Here is a 24,515-nt window from a genome sequence, read left to right on the forward strand (position 1 = left end):
GCCTTGGGGCATGCGTACATCATGTAGCTGGTGTGTCCATGCCATCCACATCTTCATCTATGTGAGACACATCCACTGCTAGGGAGGGTGGTTCCAATACCACTCAAGTATATCCCGGATCTGGAGTTGTTGTGTTGAGGGTTTGCACCTAGGTGGGTGTGGACGTTGGGCCTGTCAGATCTAGCATGCTCTCTCAACGGTGACCCCTCGCTAATGGATAATTTGGGTAAGGTGTTGGCAGGTCTACCCGAGCTGGGGCTCCTCCTGCTCATGGGTACAACGTCTAGTCAGCTTAGGGGTTATCTAGGCAAAAACTATGTGAGGACTCTCTGTGATGTGTCCCGTCCTCTTGTTTGTGCCTTGAATAGTCTATCTTTGTGGCGACAGATCTTGAGCACAAATAGGCCTAGGCAATGCTGATCCTCGTAATCCATCACGTTGGAGAGTGGGCGAAATATCTCTCTGAATAGGCAATGGTATCGGCCCCAAATCTCATAGTATATTGGGCATCTGCTCCTGTAGATATAGTGCTCCGTTGTCTCTACCTCCCCAGTGGTACACCTCTCACAAATCCTTTGCTCCTCTTGTATGCCCTCATATCTCCCTGTCTCTATCCTCAGTGAGTGTGATCTGGCCAATTGCCATCCTCATGGCATGTGACATGTCTTTTTAGGTAGTGTGGCCACTGTATGAATCCATCTGGTGTGAGCTTGAGGAAATGCTCATTGTAGAACTTAGATTTGCTGGGCAGCACTTGAGGGTCTAGCCATATAATACGGATGTCTAATTGAGTAAGGTCTGTGCGGATGAGGCGGTTGATCTCTTGGTGCATGAGGGGCAAGAGGGGGGCGTCAAGGCTATACTAGAAAGGTGGTAGGCCATCGATGCTTAGAGAGTGTGAGGCGAACCATCTCCTCGAGCATACCATGAACAAACTGCTCCTTGTGTCTCTAGTCTCATATTGAGAACTGTAGGGTTGGTCTCTACCTAGTGCGTATACCTGGTGTAAGTCTTTCACTATCTGAAAAGGGCATCCACCACCAACATCTTTGTGCTTGGTTCTTGGAAGTGGGCATGTAAACATTGCCTCTCGAGCCTAGCCAAATGCCCTGGTGCAATTCGTGTGTGCTGCTGGCCTCATTGTGAAGATCAGTCCTGAGAAAGTAATGCCTAGATATATGTACGCTGAGACTATCTCAACCACTCCGCCACCATATGTTATGTATGGCCCTTGGGACATTGGCCATTGTAAAGAGAGACAAGGAAGCACTTTTTCTAAGAGAGAGGGCAGCACATATGTTGAAGAGAGAGAGAAGCACTTCCGTCGAAGAAAGAGAGGGAGGCACATGTTGGCAAAGAGAGAGAAGGAACCACTTTGTCGAAGAAAGAAAGATATATTAAGCATTTACTAAAGACCCAACGGGCCTATGAGACCAAAGAGATACAATAATGTCCAATCTCATCATGGAACGGAACATAAAATAGAAACAAAACAAAGCTATCTCACTAGGGTGATACAAAACTGTCCATGGAATCTCATCATGGAATACCAAGAACATGGAACATGAGAGGAGCATTAGCCCCCAATATATGGTATACCAATCTCCAAAATATCAAGCATGGGGCTAATGAGTATGGCCGAGAGGTCTCCCTCAACTATGTCAGGTGGAAAGGTTGCTCGATGGCAATGGAGCATGTCCTGGATCTGGTGCTGATGAGGGGATTGTGGCCGACGTCTTATGTAACGCTCCTCTGTCTCAACCTTTGTGTGGTATAATCGCAGTAGATCCTCTCCTCCCTGGGTCTCCGTATGAGCTCTCTAGCTCTAAAGATGTGCTCAGCTCTACTTGTCTCCACTTTGAGGTGGTGGGATGAAACCCGTATCTGGCCAATTGCAATCCGCATCGCGCATTTGCAATCCGCATCGCATGGGACATGTGAACACTTAGGTAACCCGGCTGCTAGGATGAATCCATCCTCAATGAGCGTGAGGAAGTGATCTCTATAGAAGTGCATCTTCGTTTGCAGCTCCGAAGGTGTGATCCATGTGCAGTGGGTGTAGAGGCTGAGAATATGTAACTGGATAACTCGGTTGGTGTTCTCATGCGAGAACTGGAGAAAAGGGGAGTCTAAACTGTACTGAAGGGGTGGAAGTGGTCCATGTGGAGCCCATATACTGAGAACCAAGTGGAAACTAAGGCATACCGTACTCTAGGGTGGCTGTCGAGTGCTAGCTGCCTTGAGGACACCAAGGCAAGCCTTGGGTACCTGCAGGGATCCATGTGATTGATGCAATGGAGGTATGTGACTGTATGGAAGAGTGCATCCGCTACCATCGGGGCTGCAGTAAACTTTGCTTGGATAATGTGGTGTGGGACTGACAGTTTGTTGCAGATCATACGGGAGAACATCATGACCTGGGGCTCCTCAGATAAATCTAGCCCCCAAAAGGCTGCTCCGTACATCAAGGCTGGTGTGACAAGGGTGTCAAAAAGCCAACCCTTCGTCCTGGGCATCATGAAAAAGATGCGACTCATTTGGAACTACAAGCACCGCCTTAGTATTTGACTACCTCTGGACAACCTTGAGTTGCTGCTCCCTACTGGAGATAAGCTAACTGCTTGCTTAAGCTGTTGATGCTCAGGTCGCTGCTGTGTCGGGATTGTTGGCATGTGCATCTGCTCAGGCCTTGCTAAGATTCTCCGGCTTGTCAACACTTTTCGCCACTTTCCAGTTTACGTGTTTTTCCTTCTTTCTCTTCGACACACTCCACCTCATCTCACACCACTTTGTGCACGCCACCTCCTTCCTCTCTCTTCGACAACCTCAATCGTCTCTCCTCTTGAAATATACTTCTTCTCTCTATTCGACAACTCCACCTCCTCTCTCTTCTCCTGTAATAACGACATGCTCTCTTGGCATGGAATTCCATCGTTCCCTTTCTTCTCTCTCTTCACCATGATAGAATCCTCTGTCATCGCCATGCAAAAACTCTCTCATCGATTCCTCTTGCAAGCTGGAACACATCATCACCTCTCTCTCTCAGTGCCCTCTTTCCCTCCACTCTCTCTCATCGCCCTCTTCCACGCTGTCCGCCGACTACACCTGCTTATCACGTTGTGCCTGTGCTTATCGTTGTTGCACCTTATCGCCATCACCCCTTCCTTTGCCTATTGCCTTGTCATATGCATGCTTAGATTCTCTTTAGAAGCCCATTCCCCTTCTGTCCTTGATAGAGCAGGCAGCGTTTGGTGCCACCAGCTTACAAATGTCACCATGCAGGAGGTAATGTCACGGATCCAACACGACGGGTGGACCATCAACATCGATCCCCTTGTTTCTTCTCGACCCCCATCCTCCCTCTCTTCAACATGCCTGGGGCACCTCCAAAACACATGATTGCTTTATGCCCGGCCTCACCTCACATGTGCCCATTCCTACCGGACTCTCCATCATCCTCGCCATCGGCATCCACCCCCTTCTGCGTTCACCATCTACATCAGCATCTTCCACCCTTTCCCCTCTTCCTCCTCCTCGCTTCCCTTCATGGCCTCTCCATCCTCCACCGGCTTGGCCTGAGGTGGCCTATATGACAACTCCTCAGATTGCCTGATGTTGTCCAATTGACAAGTGCCGATCGTTGTCCTGACAAGTTCTAGCCCTCTAGCCATCATGACAAGTGACAAGTGGCACTCCAAGCTGGTGATTCATTGATGGAAGTACCTATCTACAATCAGCCTCTTCAATAGCTATGTGTGCTCCATGGCATTTACCATGGCTATCTCTTACCTTGGAGGGCTGCCACATGCACACCATCAGCCAGCCGGTGGCGTGTCCCTACTATTGGCACACAAGTTGCGCCGATTGTCCCAAATATTGGCAAATGATCAGTGGTAGGTTGCACAAGAAGATCCACGTTCAGTGGTGGGCACTTCATCGGCCAAACCGTGCACATACCCAAATGGTGTATCTACTCATGGTGGTTGGACCACTTGTATAAATGAGCAACCTTGGGACTGCCAAGGGGATCAATCGATCAGTTAACTGATTGAATTCAACTGTTATTGTTCTTCATCGTCTCTATAATTGTGCGTGTCTCTTTCCTTCAAGTGTGTTCTACTAAAGCGTCATCTTGCCAAAAAGTGTTGTCTTGCCAATTTCCTGTTGTCACTGTCTCTTGGGAACATCTGACAATTAGAGGACTTTTTGGAGGATGTTGAGGACACAGATATCCGCCTTTATTTGGCTTTCTGTACTTGGTGGTCTCGCCACGAACCAGTGGAGATCGTTCATTGGTATTACTCAGCATGGTTGAAATGTAGGGGAGCTTTAGAGATAGTTTACCATTGCTTATGGGAGTACATGGAAGCATAGAGGACTTGGATTGCGATAGCTCATCTCCTTGGAAGGATGAGGAGGGATGTTTACATCATTTGGTTGACATAGTCGGGCCCACAACTCAAGTATGAAGGGGAATGATAGGGATCTGGTCATTATGGTTAGTTAGGGAGTAGCTTGGCAGTGCTTTTTTTCGGACGACCTGCTGGAGTCAGGATACGCCCCACCAGCATAGAGGTTGGATAGTGCATGGGACAGTATTGCCAGCATTGCAGCCCGCACATTTGGAAGGATAAATTCATTGAGGCTATTGAGGGCACTTTGGTGTACGATACATAGTGCATTTGTAGGATTTGGAGTGATATCATCCACACCTTCATGGCCACTTGGGCCAAAATCTAGGGATCTTCGAGGGCTGTGGAGAGAAAGCATGGCCAGTTTATGAGAAAGTCGGATCATGGCATCTTTTTCACTGCCACTCATATGGGACCTTGTTGGCAGCACACAAGGCACATGATTGGTTGGGATTTCCCCTTGTTTGGTTTGAAATCTCCCTTTTGTATATTTTTGCGTAGTCTCTTTTCTGGAAAAAAAAATGAAAAAAAAAAGATCAAAAGTTCTACTGAAATAGCAAATTGGAAGGCAATCACATATACGATTTGAAGTGGTCCGGGATACCTAACCATGTCTCCCTAGAATGATCAGTGGTAAGGGTCATTGGTTTTTTTCTCCAGTCACTAACTAGTTAAAGACACCCCCCATGCCTTAAGGAGCAAGAGCGAAGCCTCTGCCGCCGCAGTTTAGCTTTGTTACAAAAACTATAGGAGCAGACCCTACTAGCCCATGGAGGCTGCATGCACTTCCCTAGAGGCACTTGAGATCCAGTGTGATCAGTCTCTGCTGAGAAAAGGAAGTCTTATCAATACCTTTAGGAATTAGGTGGATTAGACCATTAGAGAGGAATACTAGCATCATATACCTGAATCCTAGATCTCTTGAACTATGATTTGGGTCCCAAACAAGGACCATATATCAAGAAAGACACTTGAGGAAAACCATTATCAGGTGTGTGTGCCCTTGTGTGTGTACCTATATACAAGCCTACAATACCTCGCCTTTGGGGATCGAAACAATTGAAACTCGTTCAAAACCCGTATTGTTTGCACCTTTCTTAAGGTTTGACAACCTTGAGAATCACCGACTCAGCTTTTTGATTTTAAAAGATTCTATCTATGCCTTTACAGAATGTGAAACAGTGATTAGCTTAATTGATGTGGTAAGATGCCCTTAAGAGAACTTTGGCAGTGTGGTACCACAATTTGTTGTATTGGCATCACCAGATGGGTACATTTTTCTTTATTCAAGTTGTAGGACTGAAGTGTTTCCTTGAGATTTTTTTGCTGATTATTGTACATGCTTTATCTCTATATGTGTGTGTGCACATGGGCATGTCTCTGTCTTTTGTTTTTTGGGAATATATTGGTATATGTATATTAAAAGAAAAGAAGGGGACACAATACAAAATAGCAGATGCTGCCAGTCAGCTCAAAGAGCGTCTGTGTGTCTTGTCTCTATATACATACATAGAATCTCATAATGCACATACCTTATCTATCATCAGGAATAACTTCTTGTTGCGCATGTCAATCTTGGTAAAATATTTTCGGAATGGAAATTCTTCTACTAGACAATTTTGATGAATCCATACATCCAATCAATGGTGCTTGGCAGTTACCTATAAATATGGTTGATATCCAATGATGTGAATAGGTGAAAAAGAACAATTCTAGGTATACAAGAACTGCTTTCACTGGGTGGAGGCTCTACATCGACAAGAGAATCAGGCAGAAGACAATGCTCCATCGCGCAAAGATATTATTAACTCAGGGTTTATTATCACGGGCATTCAAATCATGGTGCTTACATGTACTGCGAAATAGAAAATATAAAAGATTTCAAACATCTGTGGAAAAGGTTCTCCGTCGCCACCTTCTACAGCGGCTGTGGTATGCAATTTCAAACTTATTTTACTTTTACTGCTCTTGATTACCGCAGGATTTTTTTGTGTCATGGTTTCTTGTCAGTGGTATGAACATCTGAACCGTCAAATTGGGTGAGTTTCTTCACTAGAGTCTGACACTTTAGCAAAGTTGTGCTTCTTTCCTGCACAGAAGCTGAGCAATCTGCCCCTCCTTTCGACATGATTTTACAGTTCCCCTCCCATCAATCTGATGTCATCATGTCCAGTCAACCATTTGTTCTGTCGTAAACACTCCACATCTCTTCATAGATGAGGAAGGGAACCATCTTGCAACTGGAGGCCGTTTCCATTTTGAAAACAAGGAGCAACATCCGTGCCTAAAGGTTTCCAAAACAGGAACGGTGGTGGTCGACTAGCGCTGCATGCAACTATGCAGGAGGCTCAAAAGCTTGTGTATGGGGACAACATGAAAACCAGATATTGAGGCATCATCTTACATGGAGAGCATCAAAATAAACTACGTCAGTGGTGTTCATCCAAGCTTAGTTTGGCTTCCAAGGTGGTAGTGTCAGCAGACAATTGCTCTTTGCTACCACCTGGTATATTGCTTCTTGTTGGTATTTCTCTACATCTTGTCTTGGACAATTGAGAAGGCTGATGAGGCATTGACTTTGGTCGGGGTTGATTTGCAGTGGGGAAACCATAGCCCAGCTTGTGTGGAAGAGTATATTCCACCAAAACATGATGTTGGTCTTGGTTTGTTGGATCTTGATAATAATGTATAGCTTGATTGGTGGTTGGTTATTTTCAAAGAAGAGAAAACCTAACCAATAACTTCATTATATTTCCTTGAGTAGATCGGAGATCCTTCTCTGTAGTAGCAACTTGAGTGCCCACCCGAAGGCGGCTTGGTCTCTCTCTGGTAATAGAGGCAATCAGGTTTGTTTTGGAATAGGTTATACTGATTCTCTTGGCATTCGGAACCTTTCCCCCCCCACCCCACCCCACCCCACCCCTCACCCCCCCCCCCCCCCCCCCCCCCCAACACACACACACACACACACACACACAAACACCCCTGTCTCCTCCTGGATTCTTCTTCTTTTCCCCTTAACTTTACACCTAAGGTTGGGACTTAGGGGTGCTTGGAAGATAATTGTACATAAATACTCAACTTTTTCTATTGGCTTGATTTTAAGCTAGATGGCAAAGGTGTTAAGAGTCACCAGGGGCTGACTCAAGGTCTTCATAAACTAGTGCTCCCTTACAAGGCAATCCTCTGTGCAGTATCTTTTTGACTCTTCGAGTTATCATCTTAGTGATGATAATAGGAATAAGAGTAATCGGACGATGCCAGTCTGAAAGATTTTTTATAGAGCTGCTTCTTCGGCACTAATCTAACTAGTCCTTTCCAGGATGATGGCATAACACCATGCTCCCATGATTGATTGATCATAAGTAATAATAGATCCTCAAGGTCCCATAACTGCAAAAAGAATTCCATAGTCAACCCATCCCATTTAGGAGACTTCCATTTGCCTAAAGCCTTGATTGCATTGTGAATCTCCATAGATGTAAATAGGCTTTCTAGTTCACAGGAAAAAATTATGTACGAGCATGTTTCATAGAAAGGGTTTGAGTAGGAGGTGGTGCAAAATCTTGCTGAAAATGAGTCACACATTCTTGTTGAAGCTGCAGTACATTTTGCATCCACGTTCCGTTGTCCTTTTGTACTCGTGAGATGCATTGTTTTTTGTATGGCTACATGTAAGCCTTTAAAGAAGGTTTTAGATGAGTAGCCCTTGTCTAGGATATGCTTTTGTCTGGACCTGACTTGCCACCTTTGCAACTTTCTATAATTATTCATTCAAGCCGATGCTTGGCATAACATATCTGGTCCTCTTCCGGAGGAGACAAGGGACAAACATGGCTAGTTTGTTTCCAGGGAAGAAGAAGAAAAAATCATCTGATTGCAAACAACCCATATAGTCCATAGTGCCCAAAATCGCAGCAAAGCAATAAAGAGAGCATATTTATCCATTTGTTGTGCATATCTTCCAAACATCCAAAAAAGCGATCCCAAGAAATCTCACCACAAGTAATCCATAAAGTCTTGGCAAAAAGATCATCTATCTGAATAGTACCAAATAAATGCCGCATTGTTTCTTTCTGATGCCGACAAGAAGGGCATTTAGCAACATGTATGCCCCACACACATGCATATACACACACAACAGAGAATATTTTAAGCTAACAAATTGAGAGAAACGGATGCAAATCAAAGAATATACTAGAAAAAGTTTGTAAAGAATGCAGGACAATGAAAAAAGTAAAAACTTCATATTATTAGTGTATAAGCAGGTCAACCAAATCTTTGAAATGCCATTTGTAGAAGAACACAAATATTGATGAAAACCTATTAGACATTCAAATCAGATTTTCGAAAGTTTCAATGCTTATTCTCAACAATTTCAATCAGGAAAGCATGGGTGGACTTTGTAAGGCAAAGATTGCAAAAAGATGAGGATCACAGGTAGTTCAATGGCCTCACATTTTCATTAAAGGAATGGTGATACATAAAAGTAGATAATATTTTTGTAAAACATCTAATTTTTAATGATTAATGCATCCTTGTATGATAAAAACAAAGCTTTTATGTGCACTTGTTAATGAAAAATCTCCAATTGGTTTCAGAAAAGAGAGAAGACTTCTCAAAGACATGAATAATAGACTAAAAGAGCGCTTGGGGCGAAGGGCTGAAGTTTTCATGCATCGCAAGCGCTTGGAAAGATTATTTTTTGCATTCCTAGTAGGTTACTTTTTCTATTTGCGTCTGCATATGCATGTAAATCCAATTTTTCATTTTAGCATAGAGCTGATATTCACATGTGGAAGAGAACGTTGAATCTAGTGTTTTGGACATCTATATATCATTGTGAGAGGCTATGTGATGTAAAAAAAGGCCAATATTTAGAAGCTCAAAATGGAGAACATTTGAGACAGAAAGATTAAAAGAAAGTTTTTAGTAATGTCTACTAAAGACCCGAAGGGTTTATGAGACCAAAAATATGCTACATATGATCCATGTGTAGACTGGATGTCAGAACTCAAAAAAGAAAAAGATGGGGCCTATGTACTACATTGGTCCCTGTGTGTACAATTTAATAATAGACATGAAGAGCTCAAATGTCCATGGCAATATTACGTGCTGAAATGTTCACTTCCCATGGCGTCAGAGGATGTCTCGAATCTCAAGATGACAGGTGGAAGGTCTGAAGTTCTAAGGGCTAGAGTGTCTGGCTCTCTGAAGTGAGGCTGCCCGATCTCTAATAACTCTGCGGGTGTGAGTAACAAGGCCTCTTGGGATCAATCACGAGGGCTGGTCCACTTGCCGTGTGGTTGGTCAGTGCCCGGTCGGGTACTGGCGGCTCTATGTGCTGCTGGGGGACTAAAGAAATCTATGATGGAAGCCTGGGTGAAGTCTTGTTGTCCTCTCCTTTGTGTGTATGGTTGCATGAGTGTCTCTCGATGTCTGTGCATCTCTAGTGAGTACATCTCCAAGAATCCCTGATCTCTGTAGTGCATCTTCGGAGCAAGAGGGCCAAATCCATCTTTGAAGAGGCAATGAAACCTCCCCCGTATCTCGTAATACACCAGGCATCTAAACAAGCAATTTTCCTCTGACTCTGTCTCTCCAGTCAAGCATATCCTGCCTCCCATGGGATTCCCTCATCAGTGGGATGCCTTCAGCCCACCCTGTCTCTATTCTGAGGTTGTGTGAAGATGCCCTCATCTGGCCAATAGCAATACTCATGGCATGTGACATATGCCTGTGAAGGTACCCAGGCTTCTCAATGAAGCCATTTGCTGTGACTCGCAAGAAAGTATAGAAGTCTTTTGAAGGCCATAAAGACCTAGTAATATGTATTCTGCAAATAAATCTATCTTGTGCTAGAAACATCTACCATAAATATATATTTGCATTCACTACATGCCACATAGAAATGTCCTATTCAAATGTGTTTCTTTGAGAAAAGATACTTTTTCCCCACAAGATCTCATGTCCTATGGCTGACAGCTCATCAAGGTCTTGTAGTTGGGCGTGGTCAGCCTATGGGTCAATTGGAGAGCTGTTGGCAATGTGATGCTCCATGGAAGTCTTGGTGCCACCATTTCTGGGATGTGCTGTAGCACAGCGGGTTTGTCAACCAGGAGTGCCACTAGAGCGACTGATTCATTATCTGGGATGCAGTTGCCTATGGAATGGACATTGCCCCTGCCACCAACTACAAGGAGGATGATACTGGGATGGAAATTTATCTGTCTTACTAGCAGATAGCGGATGATTGTCATGGTGGCCAGTTTATAACATTATTTTTCAAGCTGAAAAGGACTGGACAAATTGGCATATCATTCCTATAAAAAGTGTGCTTGGATCCCTATCTGATAGTTGAGGAAGAGCATCCCTCCTAGGAAGCCAAATTGCAGCACATGGAAGGCAAATTCATCTTGGAAGTGGATCAGATCTGGGCTGCAGTCAAAGGGCAACAGTGAAGGTTAACGACATCTAAAAGCAAAACACATGAATTTCTAGAGGGCAGCCGGAAAACACAGATTCTGTCGGAATGGGCAGCAGAAATGAGACAAACACCTCTGAGAACAGAAATGCAGAACTGCAGGAGAGAGAAAACTGTGTAAACTCTACTATATACAAGAGATCGGGTACTAAATGGTGTGGGGGGCAAGGGTACCCTGGGCTGCTGGTCGGCCACAGAGAAACAGGCCGACAGCAGCACACGACTGGGAAATACCAGTCGGCCAGCCCTGGATCAAGCCCTGGATCAAGTTGGCCAGTGAACAGTAGTCAGCCAGTGAACAGATCAGGTCAGCCAGTGAACAGTTCCCCACGACCAGAAAAAAACAGGGAAAATATGGACAACGAGGAAAAATGGAGAACATTCCTAACCGGGCGGGCACACCCACAACAAAGGCCCTCACTCCCTACTGAGTAATATGGTACAGACAGGAGAGGTAGAGGCTTCGTGAAGAGGTCCGCCGCATTGTCCTCCATTGAACAAAAGATAAGCAAGATGTCACCAGCCAAAATCTTCTCATGAACAAAGCGATATTGTATTGGTCAAGGCATGGAAGACCGGGTTCCGAGCAATAGCTATACAACTCTCGTTATTACACTCGATGACCATGGGTTCCTTCTGTGGAAACCCAATCTCGCCAAGTAACCTTTGTAGCCACACCACCTTGCAAGAAGCACCACAAGCAACCAGATACTCTGCCTCAGTAGAAGACAAGGCAATAGTTGGCTGCCTCTTGCTACACCAAGAAATAGCTCCTGAGCCAAGGGTAAATCCGTAGCTTGATTTAGATCTCCTCGTGTCTAGATCTTCTCCCTAATCAAAGTCACTCCAGCCTTGGAGACTGACTCGGTCCTTCATTCCCCCTCTAGTGTCATAGAAGAGTCCAAGATCCTTCGTCCCCTGTAGATACCGCAAGATCCGCAATCCTGCATCCCAATGAGTCTTGAAAGGTGTTTGCATAAATGAGCTGAACAGCCCCACTGAAAAACTCAAGTCCAATTTGGTGTTCAGCAACCAAATCAATGAACCAACAAGCTTTCGATACAAAGAGGCATCAACATGCTCACAAGGATCATGTACTATAAGTTTGGTATTCGGGTCCATCGGAGATGAAATAGGCTTGTAGTTCTCCATCCCAAAAGCCTCCAACAACTCATGAACATACCGTTGCTGAGAAACAAAGAACCCTCTCTAGGTATGCCAAATCTCCAATCCCAAAAAGAAATGGAGTAAGCCTAAATCCGTCATCTCAAACTCCTTTGACAAGGCAACTTTCATCACAGCTATATGCTCCACATGACCGCTAGTGAGAATAAGATCATCCATATAGAGGATAATTAAGGTGACCATACCACGTTCTTGAAAGAGATACAAGTTCGGATCTGCAACAACTGATCTCTAGAAACCCTTTCTAAGAAAGAAAGAATCAATCTTCTAATTCCAAGCCCTGGGAGCGTATTTAAGACTATACAAGGCCTTCATTAAATTTGTAAACCATACCTTTTGATCTTGGAACCTCAAAGCCTGGAAGTTGCTCAACATACACGTCCTTCTGCAAGTCACCATTCAGAAACGCAGATTTGAAATAGACAAATATCAAGTAGGAACGGTTATGAACCGCAAGCTCCCCGAACCCTGTTTTGCTCCCTTCCGCCTCTGATCCTTCCTCCGCCTCTATTCCTCTGCCTTCGCTTCCTTCCTCCATCGCTGCGCCCCTCTTTCCTCTTTCGTCTCTTTCCTCCTTCGCTGCGTGAATCGCTCCCTTCTGCCTCCACCTCTGTTCCTCTGCCTTCGCTTCCTTCCTCCTTCGCTACCCCCTCCTTCGTCCATCGTTTCCCTCCTCCTCTACTGCGCCCATCCGCTTCTCTCCCTGCTTCGCCCCCCATCCTCCTCCGCCTCCCCTCCTTGCCTTTGCCCGCCCTATTTCGCCTTTCCCTCCACTCTGTCCGCCCCTGCCCCTGCCCCTGCCCGCCCTTCTCTTTCCTCTGTGCAGCACTGTCGTGCTGCCCGTCCCCCGCCCCTCTTCGCCCTTTCCAGCCTTTTCCCCTTGCTTCCTCTCTTTTTTTTTTTTTTTTTTTTTTTTTTTTGCTTTTCCCTTTTCCACCCTCCTTTCCTTTCCTCCGCCTCAACGCCTCCCCCTTGGATCGGATTGCTCCTCATCCAGGTTCAAGTCGGCCTTTTTCCTCGATTAGCATCATGGCTAATCATTCTCCCTCGGCGGGCGAACCATTGTATTTTTCGAAGCCGAGCTCGCGGTCCTCTACGCCGAAATAGAAAAAGACTCCAAAACGACCCTCATTGCCAGAATCTTTGGATCTCACCCGTCCCGTCTCCAGGCTCGGGAGGATTGGGTCCTGGCAGCTCTGCCCTCCGACCTCGCTCTACACTTTCGAGATGTCAGGTTGCTTGGAAGAGGTTTCTTCCAAGTGGATTTTGATTCTGAGGACGCAGCCTCAGAGGTTTTGAAGGGCAGCCCTTTGCCATTGGGCCCGAGGAAGATATTATTTCTTCCCTACTCCAGCTATTTTGACCCTGTTAAGAAAGATCGGAACCGTTTTCCAATTACTCTCAGATTCCCAGGTCTTCCTTGCGCATATTGGCCTATGTTAAGAGGCCATCGGGCCTGCCTTTGGGTTTGTTCTTCAAGTGCCCCCCCTTCACGCCATGCCGACATCTTCCCAAGTGGTCACTGCCTCGGCGGATGCTATCCCCAGGGTCATGGTTCTTGCCCGTGACATTGAGCTCTTTGAGGACTATGTTTTGCTTCCGGGTCCTTGTGGCCCTTTGAAGCAACGTATGGAGATTGCAGGTAAACCCGATCAGTGCCGGGTTTGTCACCAACAGGGTCACTTTGCTCGAGATTGTCCTCGGGCTCGCGGTCGCAGGAGGCCTCGTAAGCGGGCCTCTCAGGCACCACCGCCCTTGGTTCCTTCTCGTCCTTCAGTCCGCCAGGTGTGGCGAGCTGTCTCTCACGCGCCCCCCCTGGTGCGATTGATGGGAGGGCTTCCTTCAGTTCATGTACAGATAAATGATGTTTTTGGTCAAAGGGATGTGTCAGCTGATGCATCTTTGCAGAGAGATGATATCTCAGATCAGGATGACTTTGTGGAGTCCTCTCTACTTGGAGGGGGCGATATGCAGGATGTTCAGCACAGTGGGGATCATGTATTGCAGGATTTTTCAGCATGATGCCATTGCCCTTGATGCCCTGCAGGGCGAACAAGTTTCTCGTACATATGCAGGCACGGTGCAAGGCCTCGGACAAGGGCATGCCAGTGGACTTTGCCCCGTGAATTTTCCCGTCCTCCAGCATTATGAGAGGCGTCCTCAGGCTGCCCATCGTCTTCTTAGATCGGGGGTCAAACCCTCTTCTCTTCCATGAGAATCGTCTCATGGAATGTTCAGGGCCTTGGAGGGCTTCCCACCCGTGGTAGGAAGCGCCTTCTGAAGGACCAGCTTCACCCTGCTGTTACAGGAGGGCCTTGTAGAAAATATGAAAGCAAGAGCAAAACTAGAAATGAAACAAGAACAAATGAAAGACAAAGAGTTACCTTGAGATGAGTGTAGACAAGACACAAGATTGATACATTCATTGATGTGACACCTACAATTTATAGGTGAGAAGTACAAGATTGAGTAGACTCACTTATGGGATAAATGTAGAGGTGCCACATGGCACTAGACTCAAGACACAAAGACTGAAACTAGACTAGAGAAATAGTACACCTAGTGTGCACTTATTTCCAACACCCTCCTTAAGTGGACACTAGGAGGAAACAAAAGACAAGACTATAACATGACAAAAGATAAGACCAAGACAGAGAGACTAGACAAGGATTGAGAGACAAGCTAGAAGACAAGATGGACAAGACTAGAAGACAGACATAAAGACTGATAGACTGAGAGACAAAAGATCCTGAGACACCCCTCCTCAAGTGATATCCTCATATGGGTCCACAAGGGTAGGGACAAGATGGATCTAAAACAAGACACAGTCAGATTGATAGACAGATAGACAGACAACAGATAGACAGACGACAAGACTAGATAGACAGAAGACTGACTGTAGACAAACAGATGGACCTTGAAGACATCCCCTCCTCAAGGGCAATCTCTGCCTCTTGGGTAGGGACAAGAGAGAGGTCAAAAAGCATAATGAGTAAGACACTAGAACCCCTTGACCTACATCATCGGTGGTCAAAGTGGTAGACAAGAAAGGTGAAGTAATCAAAAAGCCCATTCCTCATCATGTGAGGAATGAACAGCAAGATCTGCTGATGTAGATGCTGCAGCAACATTGGCTGAGGTAGATGCAGGGGCTGATGGTAGAGGTTTTAGAGTAGCAGTCCTTCTCCCGGTGATTATCACGGCCACAAATGGTGCATGGATGAGCCTTGAAGCAGTCCTTCTCCATATGATTAGTTTTTCCACAATGGGTTCAAGGCTTTCTTACCTTAGAACCTCCTTTCTTTGCTAAAAATGCAGTGTCGGTTACCTTTTGTTGTTTTGTTCTTTCCTCTGCTTGGAGAGCATTGATGATACCTTCAAGAGTAGGATTATTGTGATACTTGAAGGTAGTGACAAGAGTAGCATAGGTGTCAGGTAAGCTTTTGAGAAGCACAGCAATAGCAATATCTTCGGAGATGGGGGACTTCACTGATGCAAGCTGAACCATAAGACTGCGAAAATAATTGACATGAGAGGCTATAGTAGCTCCCTCCTGCATATATAGATCAAAGAATGAGATCATAAGTGCAATCTTAGAGTTTTTAGAGCGGGGTCCAAAAAGGGTATCCAAAGTGATCCATGCTCGAGAAGCAGACTGTATGTCGGAGATGTGATGAATGTAATCATCTCCAAGACCGAGCAAGATAATAGCATAGGCTTTGTCATTCTTGGCAGTGGGAGCATAAGTGATAACTTGCTCAATGTCGGAATCTTCGGGAGTATGATGAACAACATCCCACAGGCCTTCTTTCATAAGATGGCACTTGATTTTGATTTGCCAAGTATGAAAGTTGGACCCATTGAATTTGTCGACAGACATGAGAGAATGGGTAGAAGATGCCATGTGGGAAGGTCTTACCTCTTGCTAATGAGGCAAGGGCAGTGTCTATTCCCTTACAAGATAGAGTTCAGTTTTGAATTAATTTTGAAAAAAAAAATAGAACTGAAAATATTGAAGCATACAAAGGATAATCCACTTTGGTTTTTCCCTCAGGTCTTCCACCCTTTCAGGGGTAACCCGAGAGAGAGAGAGAGAGCTGCGAACAGAGATTTTTTTTTGCAAATAGAGAGAGATGTAGTACAGGGCCACGATACCCAGAGAGACCGGAGAGCGAGCAGAGGTGGAGAATTTGTTGCAGAACCTCGGGCAGCTCCTGGAGAAGTGCAGCCTGTTGAAGAAGGTGGCGCAGAATTTCAGGAGCAGCACGGGGGCCAGGAGCAGGAGCAGATGTCGGGGCAGATACAGCGCAGAAGATGGCGGACAGAAATTTGCGCAGATAGGCAGCAGAACGGCGTCTTCCAGAGCAGCTGCGCAGGTCCAATCTTGATGAAGAGGTATAGAAAGGGGGGGCAGCAGATGTAGAGGCTTGCGCAGCAAATGGCGGGGCAGAAATGGGAGCAGCTCCGGGAGAATGGCGGGCAGCAGGGCAGGGTAGTGGCAAGACTAGAGGAGCAAACCTTGCTCTGATACCATGTAGAAAATATGAAAGCAAGAGCAAAACTAGAAATGAAACAAGAACAAATGAAAGACAAAGAGTTACCTTGAGATGAGTGTAGACAAGACACAAGATTGATACATTCATTGATGTGACACCTACAATTTATAGGTGAGAAGTACAAGATTGAGTAGACTCACTTATGGGATAAATGTAGAGGTGCCACATGGCACTAGACTCAAGACACAAAGACTGAAACTAGACTAGAGAAATAGTACACATAGTGTGCACTTATTTCCAACAGGCCTATGGATGTGCTTTTGTTGCACGAACACAAATTGGATAGATCTCAGTGTGGCAAAACTAGTAAGATGCTTTCTGGCCACACCTTCTGGTCCTCGGCAGTTGGGACTAGAGGGGGTGTTTGTATTTCAGTGGCAGCATATATTATACCTCATGTTATTGGGCACGGTGTTATCATCCTTGCTAGAGCGCAGTGGATCTTGATCATGCATGAGGGTCAGAAATTGGGAATCTTGAATATCTATGCACCTAACATGAGAGGTGAAAGGGTGGCCTTTTGGGACACCATTACAAATGTCATTCCCCACGTTGATCATTGGATAGTGGGAGGAGATTCTAATATGGTTGAGCAACCTTCTGACAAGAAGGGTGGACGCGAAGGGGGTTTACACCCTTTGGAGCGAGCCTCATGAGAGAGGTTCACGCTGATACCAGAAAAGATGGTGGAATGGGGACTCAACAGGCAGGCTCACTGGATTTACAAACCCTCAATGAACATGGCATGCTGCACTCTAGTCAAACAAATCATGAACTATACTCAAGAAAAACAGATGCAGTCAGAACCCTCATAATCCAAACTCCTTCTAAACCTGCTATACAGAGTTCCATTCCTTTTCCTAGACAAGTAACATGTTTGGCTTTGATAGAACTAGTCAACCCTCCACAGATGGTCTACGAATCAAGTACTGTTGTCAAGACTTCATGCAACAATTTTTCAGAACAGGACTTCCAATAGGAAGAGACATATCATGACACCCTCCACCTCATTCACATTCAAGAGCACAATCAGCCAATTCCCTTAGGCCGCTGCTCATCACAAACTCTCACACGTAAGCACCTTCTTCAACTCTTCCCCTCCCTGAAGGCCGCTGGTAACTCATAGATGCACCCTCTCCAAAAAAACCAACTCCAGCAACGTTCTGATTCCTATTTCGCACGTATCCCCTCTTCTCCACTTCCTCCTGAAACATTGATTGTAGAGAACATCCGTCGATGAGAACACCCGCACACACCTTCCTCATGCACATCAAGTGCCGTTCCAATTCAGTGAATAATCTCACACTTCTGTCCCAAAAAAACATCGTTCATTCCCCATCTCTTGCTTCTTCCTGCCGACAAACCGAATCACCCCGTACCAAAAACCCCTTTTACACCTGTATTGCGCCACCCAGGAAAACGTCCATCCCCCTGTTCTTTTCTTCCCCTAGCTTTTTCCACCCTCTCCCCTCTTTCTGGTGTTCTCTAGCCACCGTCACTGGGAGAATTTTGAAATCTTCCCTCTTATCCCCGTTGCCACCTTAACTATCTCTAGAAAGTTGTGTGCCTGTCTCCCATACTCGTCCATGATGTTTCTAATTCCGATTAGGGCACATGTTCTTATCCTCTTGGTTGCCACGCTGTCTTTGTCCACTTGGGATTTACCATATCATGTATTCTACCCTTTTCTCCTATTTACACATTGCCTTTTGGAGGGTCCACCAATACATCTCACATATAGCCTCCCCCCCCTCTCTCCTCTCTACTACTCCCTTCTTTTTTTCTTCTCTCTCTCTTTTTAAACCTAGCCTTCATGATGATCATCCCTTCATCACTACCTCGTGTGTATCTACATGTGCCTATCATTAGTGACTACATTAGTGCATTTAATGAACTACACATTTACATGTATCAACGCTTTCCTTTTTTAGCAGGGATTGCTGGACTGAGAATGACCTCCAGAGAAGGCCAAATTCCTTATCTTTCTCTTGGCACAACCGCAGGAGCGGGGATGAGAGCATCTTTGCACGTCTGGACAGGTTTTATGTGGATGATTGGTCCTTGGACAGAGGAGGCACCATTGCTATTATGCGTGGCACCACCAAATCCGATCATTTCCCCGTCGTTTTGTGTCTCAGGGAGCTTGGGGCTTGCTCGGCCTCTCCCCGTATCCGTATCCCTGACTCTCTTTATCTAGATGCTGACATCTCCCTTGAGATCAAAGAGATATGGAGATCTTGTGACGGTCCTGATCCTCGTCATAATATTGCGCTAGCTCTTGAGAGGACCAGCCATCATTATCATAGCATTGCCTTGTCTAAGAAGAAGGAGGCTCTGGACAAGGAGAGAGCTATTAGGCGTAGGATTGCTGCTCTTCAGAGGGAACATGAAATGCATCCACATGCGACTTGGATTACAGACCTCTTGACCACAGTTTGACAAGAGCTGCAGTTGGCCATGGACAAGAGGGCTGAGTTCGCCTTTCATGCGAACGAGGTTTTTTGGACTCAGATGGGTGGCAGATGCAACAAAGAGTTTTTTTCAGTGCACAGGCCTTCCCATAGCAGGGATTCTGTGAGGTACAGGGTGAGGTTCAGATTGATCCTGATAAGGTGAGGGGTATTGGTTCAGAATTTTATCGGTCTTTGTTGACTGCAGAGGTGCCCTCCCCTCAGAGAGATGTGGCACGGCAGAAAGTTTGAGAGTGCATGCCCAGGCTCATTTCAGATGCTATGTGTTCTTCCCTGGATGCCCCTTTCTCGAAGGATGAATTCCTTCACGCACTGCATGCTCTTTGCAGTGGTTCATGCCCAGGGGATAATGGTCTTTCTCCCGCCTTCTTTATTCTTTTTTGGGATCATATTGGAGATGCTATCATTGTTGCCCTTCAGGAAATGTGGTTGTCGGGTATGATGCCTCCATACCTCACGGAGGGGCTGATTCACCTTATCCCCAAGAGTGGGGACAAGACTAACATCAAGCAATGGAGGCCCATCACCCTCCTTGGATCTGCATATAAAATCTTAGCTAAAGCCTTGAGTATAAGGTTGCAGCCGATTCTCCAAAGGACTATCCATGATACCAAGAATGGGTTCCTCCAAGGAAGGAGTATATTTGATAACATCTTTTCTTTTTGGAAAGCTGTCGAGTGGGCAAAGTCTAGTCAGCAGCCTCTTGCCATTCTTTTGCTTGATTTTGAAAAAGCTTATGATAGAGTGGATTGGGATTTTTTGGAGGGCACTATGGCACACATGGGGTTTTCCCAAAACTGGATCAGAGGTGTGTCTTGCCTATACAGGGAGGCTCATAGCACTGTTTTAGCCTATCGGGGGCACGGTGAGCGTTTTCAGATTTCCCGTTCAGTGAGGCAGGGATGTCCCCTCGTCCCTTTACTGTACCTCATTGTAGCTGAGGCTATGAGCAGGTTTCTTCGGGCTGCCCCTGGTGTTGTGGATCTCATGCTGCCTTTATGTACGGAGGAAGAGTTATTGGACTCTGAGTTAGCAGATGATACGGCGTTGTTCCTTGAGGCTTCACATGCTTGTTTTTGTGCTTTCCGGACAGCCTTGGACGCCTTTTGTTTGGCAGTAGGAGCTACTATCAATTGGCATAAGTCAGTTGGTTTTTGGATCAGTGATTCTCCTCTTGTAGATTGGGGTACAGATGTTGGTTTTACTTGGATTGAGAGAGGATGCTCTGCCAGATACCTTGGTTGTTAGGTGGGCGTTGACATCTCCCCTGCACAACAATTTGCTCCAGTGCTCTTAAGCATTAAAATCAAACTTCATCACTAGAGTAGGAGGAAACTCGACTTGGTCTCTAGAGCTGTGGTGGTTAACCAAGTTTTGCTAGCCACGACTTGGTTTATCGCTTCGTGCTGGATTTTTCATAAGGGTTGCATTGGCCAGCTTCGTCGCCTTATTCGGAACTTTCTTTGGTCAGGGCTTGATGGAAATGCACACACCAGGGCTAGAGTTGCTTGGGAAACCATTAGCAGGCCTAAGCAGAAAGGGGGATTGAATATCATTGACCTTGAGGTGCAATGTAAGACTTTGCTGTGTAAGCTGGTTGTTAGGGGCTTTCTTCCAGGCACTGAGCCGTGGAAGGACTTTCTCATGCAGCAGATCACGAAGTGTGTCCCTGTTCACGGAGGTGACTGGACTCTCAGCTCACGCTTTATTTTTTCAGATGATGCAGTTCACCGCTCCCCTTCATCCCCCTTGGTTAGGTCCCTCCTACGGGCCTGGGATTGCCTGAGGAGTTTTTTGGTACACATCCCCCCATGTTCAGCGGAGGAAGTTAACCGACAGCCCATTTTGTGGAATGACTTGATCTTAGATGTGCATGGTAGGCCTCTTGGGGCAGCTATGCATATTCTTTGGGCTGGCTGGGAGACCCTTTGCCCTACAGTGTTGGCTTGGAAGAGGTTTCAGAGCCTCACCGAGGTACAGAGATTGGATCTCACATAGCATTTGAGAGGCTCTAGTCGGAGGATTGCACAGATTGATGCAGCCATTCCCAACCACTAGATTACTAGATCTTTCTTCTTGGAAGACCGTCATCATTCTTGGTTTGGGGTTTTTTCTGGGACAGGTGTTCCTCTTCAGGTTATGGGTCTCCCCTCGCCTAGGGAGGATGATGTACCGGTCTTTTTTCCTGTACAGGATGGATGGCAGTTGGAGAAATGTGATGTGCAGGTCCTTGTTGAGGGCCCCCAGATTCATCCACTCAGAGTTGCTGGCAGGTTGGGGAAGCACGTCTTTGTTGACCCCCCCGACCCCCCCCCCCCCCCCCAAGGGATGATCACAGAGAGTGCTAGCCTTTGGTTGTATGGTGGCTACCCTATCAGACATTTGCATTGGGACCCCAGTGGGTGTGGAAGGATACTTGTAACCCCTTGAAAAGCATGCCTTTTTTCAGTTATACGGTGTGGAATGCCAGACATCTTATCTTGGAACACATTCAGAGTGTCCCTACTCTTAGACCCCATTGGGAATCTTATGGCATTTCGACTGACATTCAGAGGGTTTTTTGGTGGAGATTGTGGCATTCTTATAGGAAGCCACAGATTTCCTCCTTTATCTCGGTTTCTCTTCATGGTGGTCTGGCCACCAATCAGTGGAGGTCAGTTACTGGTGCTTGCCCAGCATGCCCTAGATGTGCAGGAGCTTCGGAGTCAGTTTACCATTGTTTATGGGAATGCAGGGAAGCACAGAGGGTTTGGTCGGCGATTGCACACCTCTTTGGTAGGATTAAGAGGGATGCTATCATTTCCTTTGGTTCTATCATTTGGTTGACACAGTCTGGGCCTCAACTGAGATTCGAGGGGACTGACAAGAGCTTGGCCATTATGGTTAGGCAAGGAGTTGCTCTCGGCAGTGTTGTCTTCAGGATTTGCCACTTTCACACTTTGTCCCTCCGGCACAGAGGTTAGACATTTCTTGGGAGATTATTTCTTGCATCTCAGCCTGGAATATCTGGAAGGCTAGATGCACCGAGGCCATTGAGGGTACTCCCATTCTTGTTTCTCAGTGTCTTTGCAGGATTTGGAGTGATATTATTCACACCATCATGGCTACCTGGGCCAGAATCCAGGGATCTTCGAGGGCTGCGGAGAGGAAGCGCGGGCAGTTTATGAGAGAGTGGGACATTGGTATCTTTTTCACGTCCTCTCATTCGGGACCCTATTGGCAGCACAGGGCTCCTGATTGGTTGAGATCTCCACCTTTTTTGGTGTGAAATCTCCATTTTGTAAAAATTTTTCATACTTAATAGAAGTCTCCTTTCTAAAAATAAATAAAAAAACGCAGATTTTACATCCATCTAATACACTGGCCACTGCTGAGAAGAGGCAAGGGCAAGAACTGTCTGAATCGTGGTCATCCTAGTTGTCGGTGCAAAAGTGTCCTCATAGTCGATGCCAAGTCGTTGAGCAAAGCCCTTAGCCACAAGTCTGGCCTTGTTCTTGTCCACTGACCCATCAGACGTATACTTGGTCTTTAGACCCACTTGACACCAATGACTAACCGTATTAACGGCCTCGGAACCAACTCCCAAGTGTTATTCTTCTCTATGGCTTCAAGCTCCACTTGCATGGCTTTTCTCCAAGTCTCCTGGGAGGAAAGAGCTTCCTTAACTGAAGTAGGTTCTTTGTTCCGAGACATCAATGCATAGTTCACCTGTAAAGGCTCCTCTGACTGAGTTTTATCATGAACACAAGAACTGCAATGTCCCTGCTGCCAATATCTGGCAAGCCATCCACCATTTGGTCACGGAAAGCCCGCCGTAGCGTGTCCACATTCAAGTGGCCAAAACAAGAATGCCACAAATCACTAAGCTGAGTACCTGTCAGAGAAGAGAGTGCTGAGAGTTTGTAAATCCCATTCTCCACCCCGCCTTCCCAAACAAGCTGGCCTGTTTCTTTTTCCCGGAGAGCAACAAAATGCTCATCAAACTCCACCCATATGCCATTCTTGTAAACCTCATACACTGACAAAAGATGAAAGCCAAGAGATGGGACAAAAAGAACCTGGGAGGAATGCTTCCTCCCTCTGCCATGGGGAATAATTTCCAACTTGCTCTCACTGTGAATCAGGATAGTGGATTTGTCACCAATAAAGATGTGACCTGTCTGCCGTGGAAGATCATGTCTGTCGAGAATCCACTCCGGAGTATCCCTAGTGGTGAGACCAACTGTCTCCCTACTTGAAGAAGATGAAGCTCCAGTGTCCATAATCTCCAAGTGCACAAAAGCTAGAATCTTCGCAGCTGTAGTTGAGGAATCAATACCTTTCTCAGTGCTCCGTTGAGGACATTTCCTCCAATAGTGACCCCTTTGGCCACAATGGTTACAGGTACGCTCGGCCTTCAAAGCTCTAAGTTGGGCTCCTGCTGAGAAGACTTCGCCTGTGAAGACTTCCCTTTGCCCTTATTATTGTTGTTGTTACGGCCTTTCGACCGCTAGCCAGTTAAAGCCTCAGAACCTCCGCCTTTTGGAGGGTTTGGTTCGTAAACCGCTCGGCACAAGCTCCTCCCATGTAATGTTTCTGAGCCTCCCACTAGTGATCAACGAAGAATAGAAAGCTGAGTACTAAGGGGTAAGATGAGACAGCAAGGTGATTTCCATATCCTTTGACGATATCTCCTTCCCAGCCTGAAGAACCTCTGCAGAAGAGCCTACAGTTTGTTGATGTGCTCTCGCATTGTCGAAGACTTTGCACGATTCATCACTCACATGTGCAATTTCAAGAAAATCCTATATTGTACAAAGAAGCCAAGTTTTGCCAAATCCCTCGGGCCAGTGTCATAAGTATGATGTGATTGATCACTTGGGGTGTGTAGTTAAGGAAGATGAAAGAACGCACACGGGCATTGACAAGATCCCACAACTGTGCCCGAGCCTCCCGTTCTTTCCTAGTAGATAGTGAAAACTCCTCCTCCTCCAACTCTGGCCTTGGAACTCCAACCACAATGAAATCAGCCAAATCATAAGACTCTAAGACAAACTCCATCATTACCTTCCAGATGCCATAGTTTGCTCCCGTCCAACTGTTGATCCACCGGGAATGTTGGAGGGTGGGAATCTTCACATGCTTCTCAGCCATCTCGGGGGTTCACAAGGTCTTGTGAAGGGAGGGTGAGTGGGAAAAAAAATGAAGAAGAGGCTGCAACTGCTATGCAACGTGGTTGACCAACAATGATGGCTGCCTTCTACGTGCTTCTCCACGTCCCGAACAGCCCAGAAATTCTCCAATCAGCACCTAAAAGTAGTAAACCCTTCAGCTCTCACTGCCTCCAAGCTTCAAGCCACCTGAGGCTCTGATACCCTGTCAGAATGGGCAGCGGAAATGAGACAAACACCTCTGAGAACAGAAATGC

The 24,515-nt window shown here is 46.1% G+C and overlaps 1 protein-coding gene across 1 annotated transcript in view; it reads left to right on the forward strand.

Annotated features, from left to right (window-relative positions):
• LOC147602925 (uncharacterized) overlaps window positions 1–24,515 on the forward strand; it is a 78,684-nt gene that overhangs the window by 39,848 nt on the left and 14,321 nt on the right. Inside the window, exons 3-5 of the mRNA XM_086797228.1 lie at window positions 6,109–6,344; window positions 8,799–8,852; window positions 9,014–9,128. Coding sequence (XP_086653354.1) covers window positions 6,109–6,344; window positions 8,799–8,852; window positions 9,014–9,128 — 405 coding nt within the window. The remainder of the gene's footprint in view (window positions 1–6,108; window positions 6,345–8,798; window positions 8,853–9,013; window positions 9,129–24,515) is intronic.

Source organism: Cibotium barometz, chromosome 65 (genome assembly GCF_041138505.1).
Source record: "Cibotium barometz isolate CiBa-2024 chromosome 65, ASM4113850v1, whole genome shotgun sequence".
Lineage (NCBI taxonomy): Eukaryota > Viridiplantae > Streptophyta > Polypodiopsida > Cyatheales > Cibotiaceae > Cibotium > Cibotium barometz.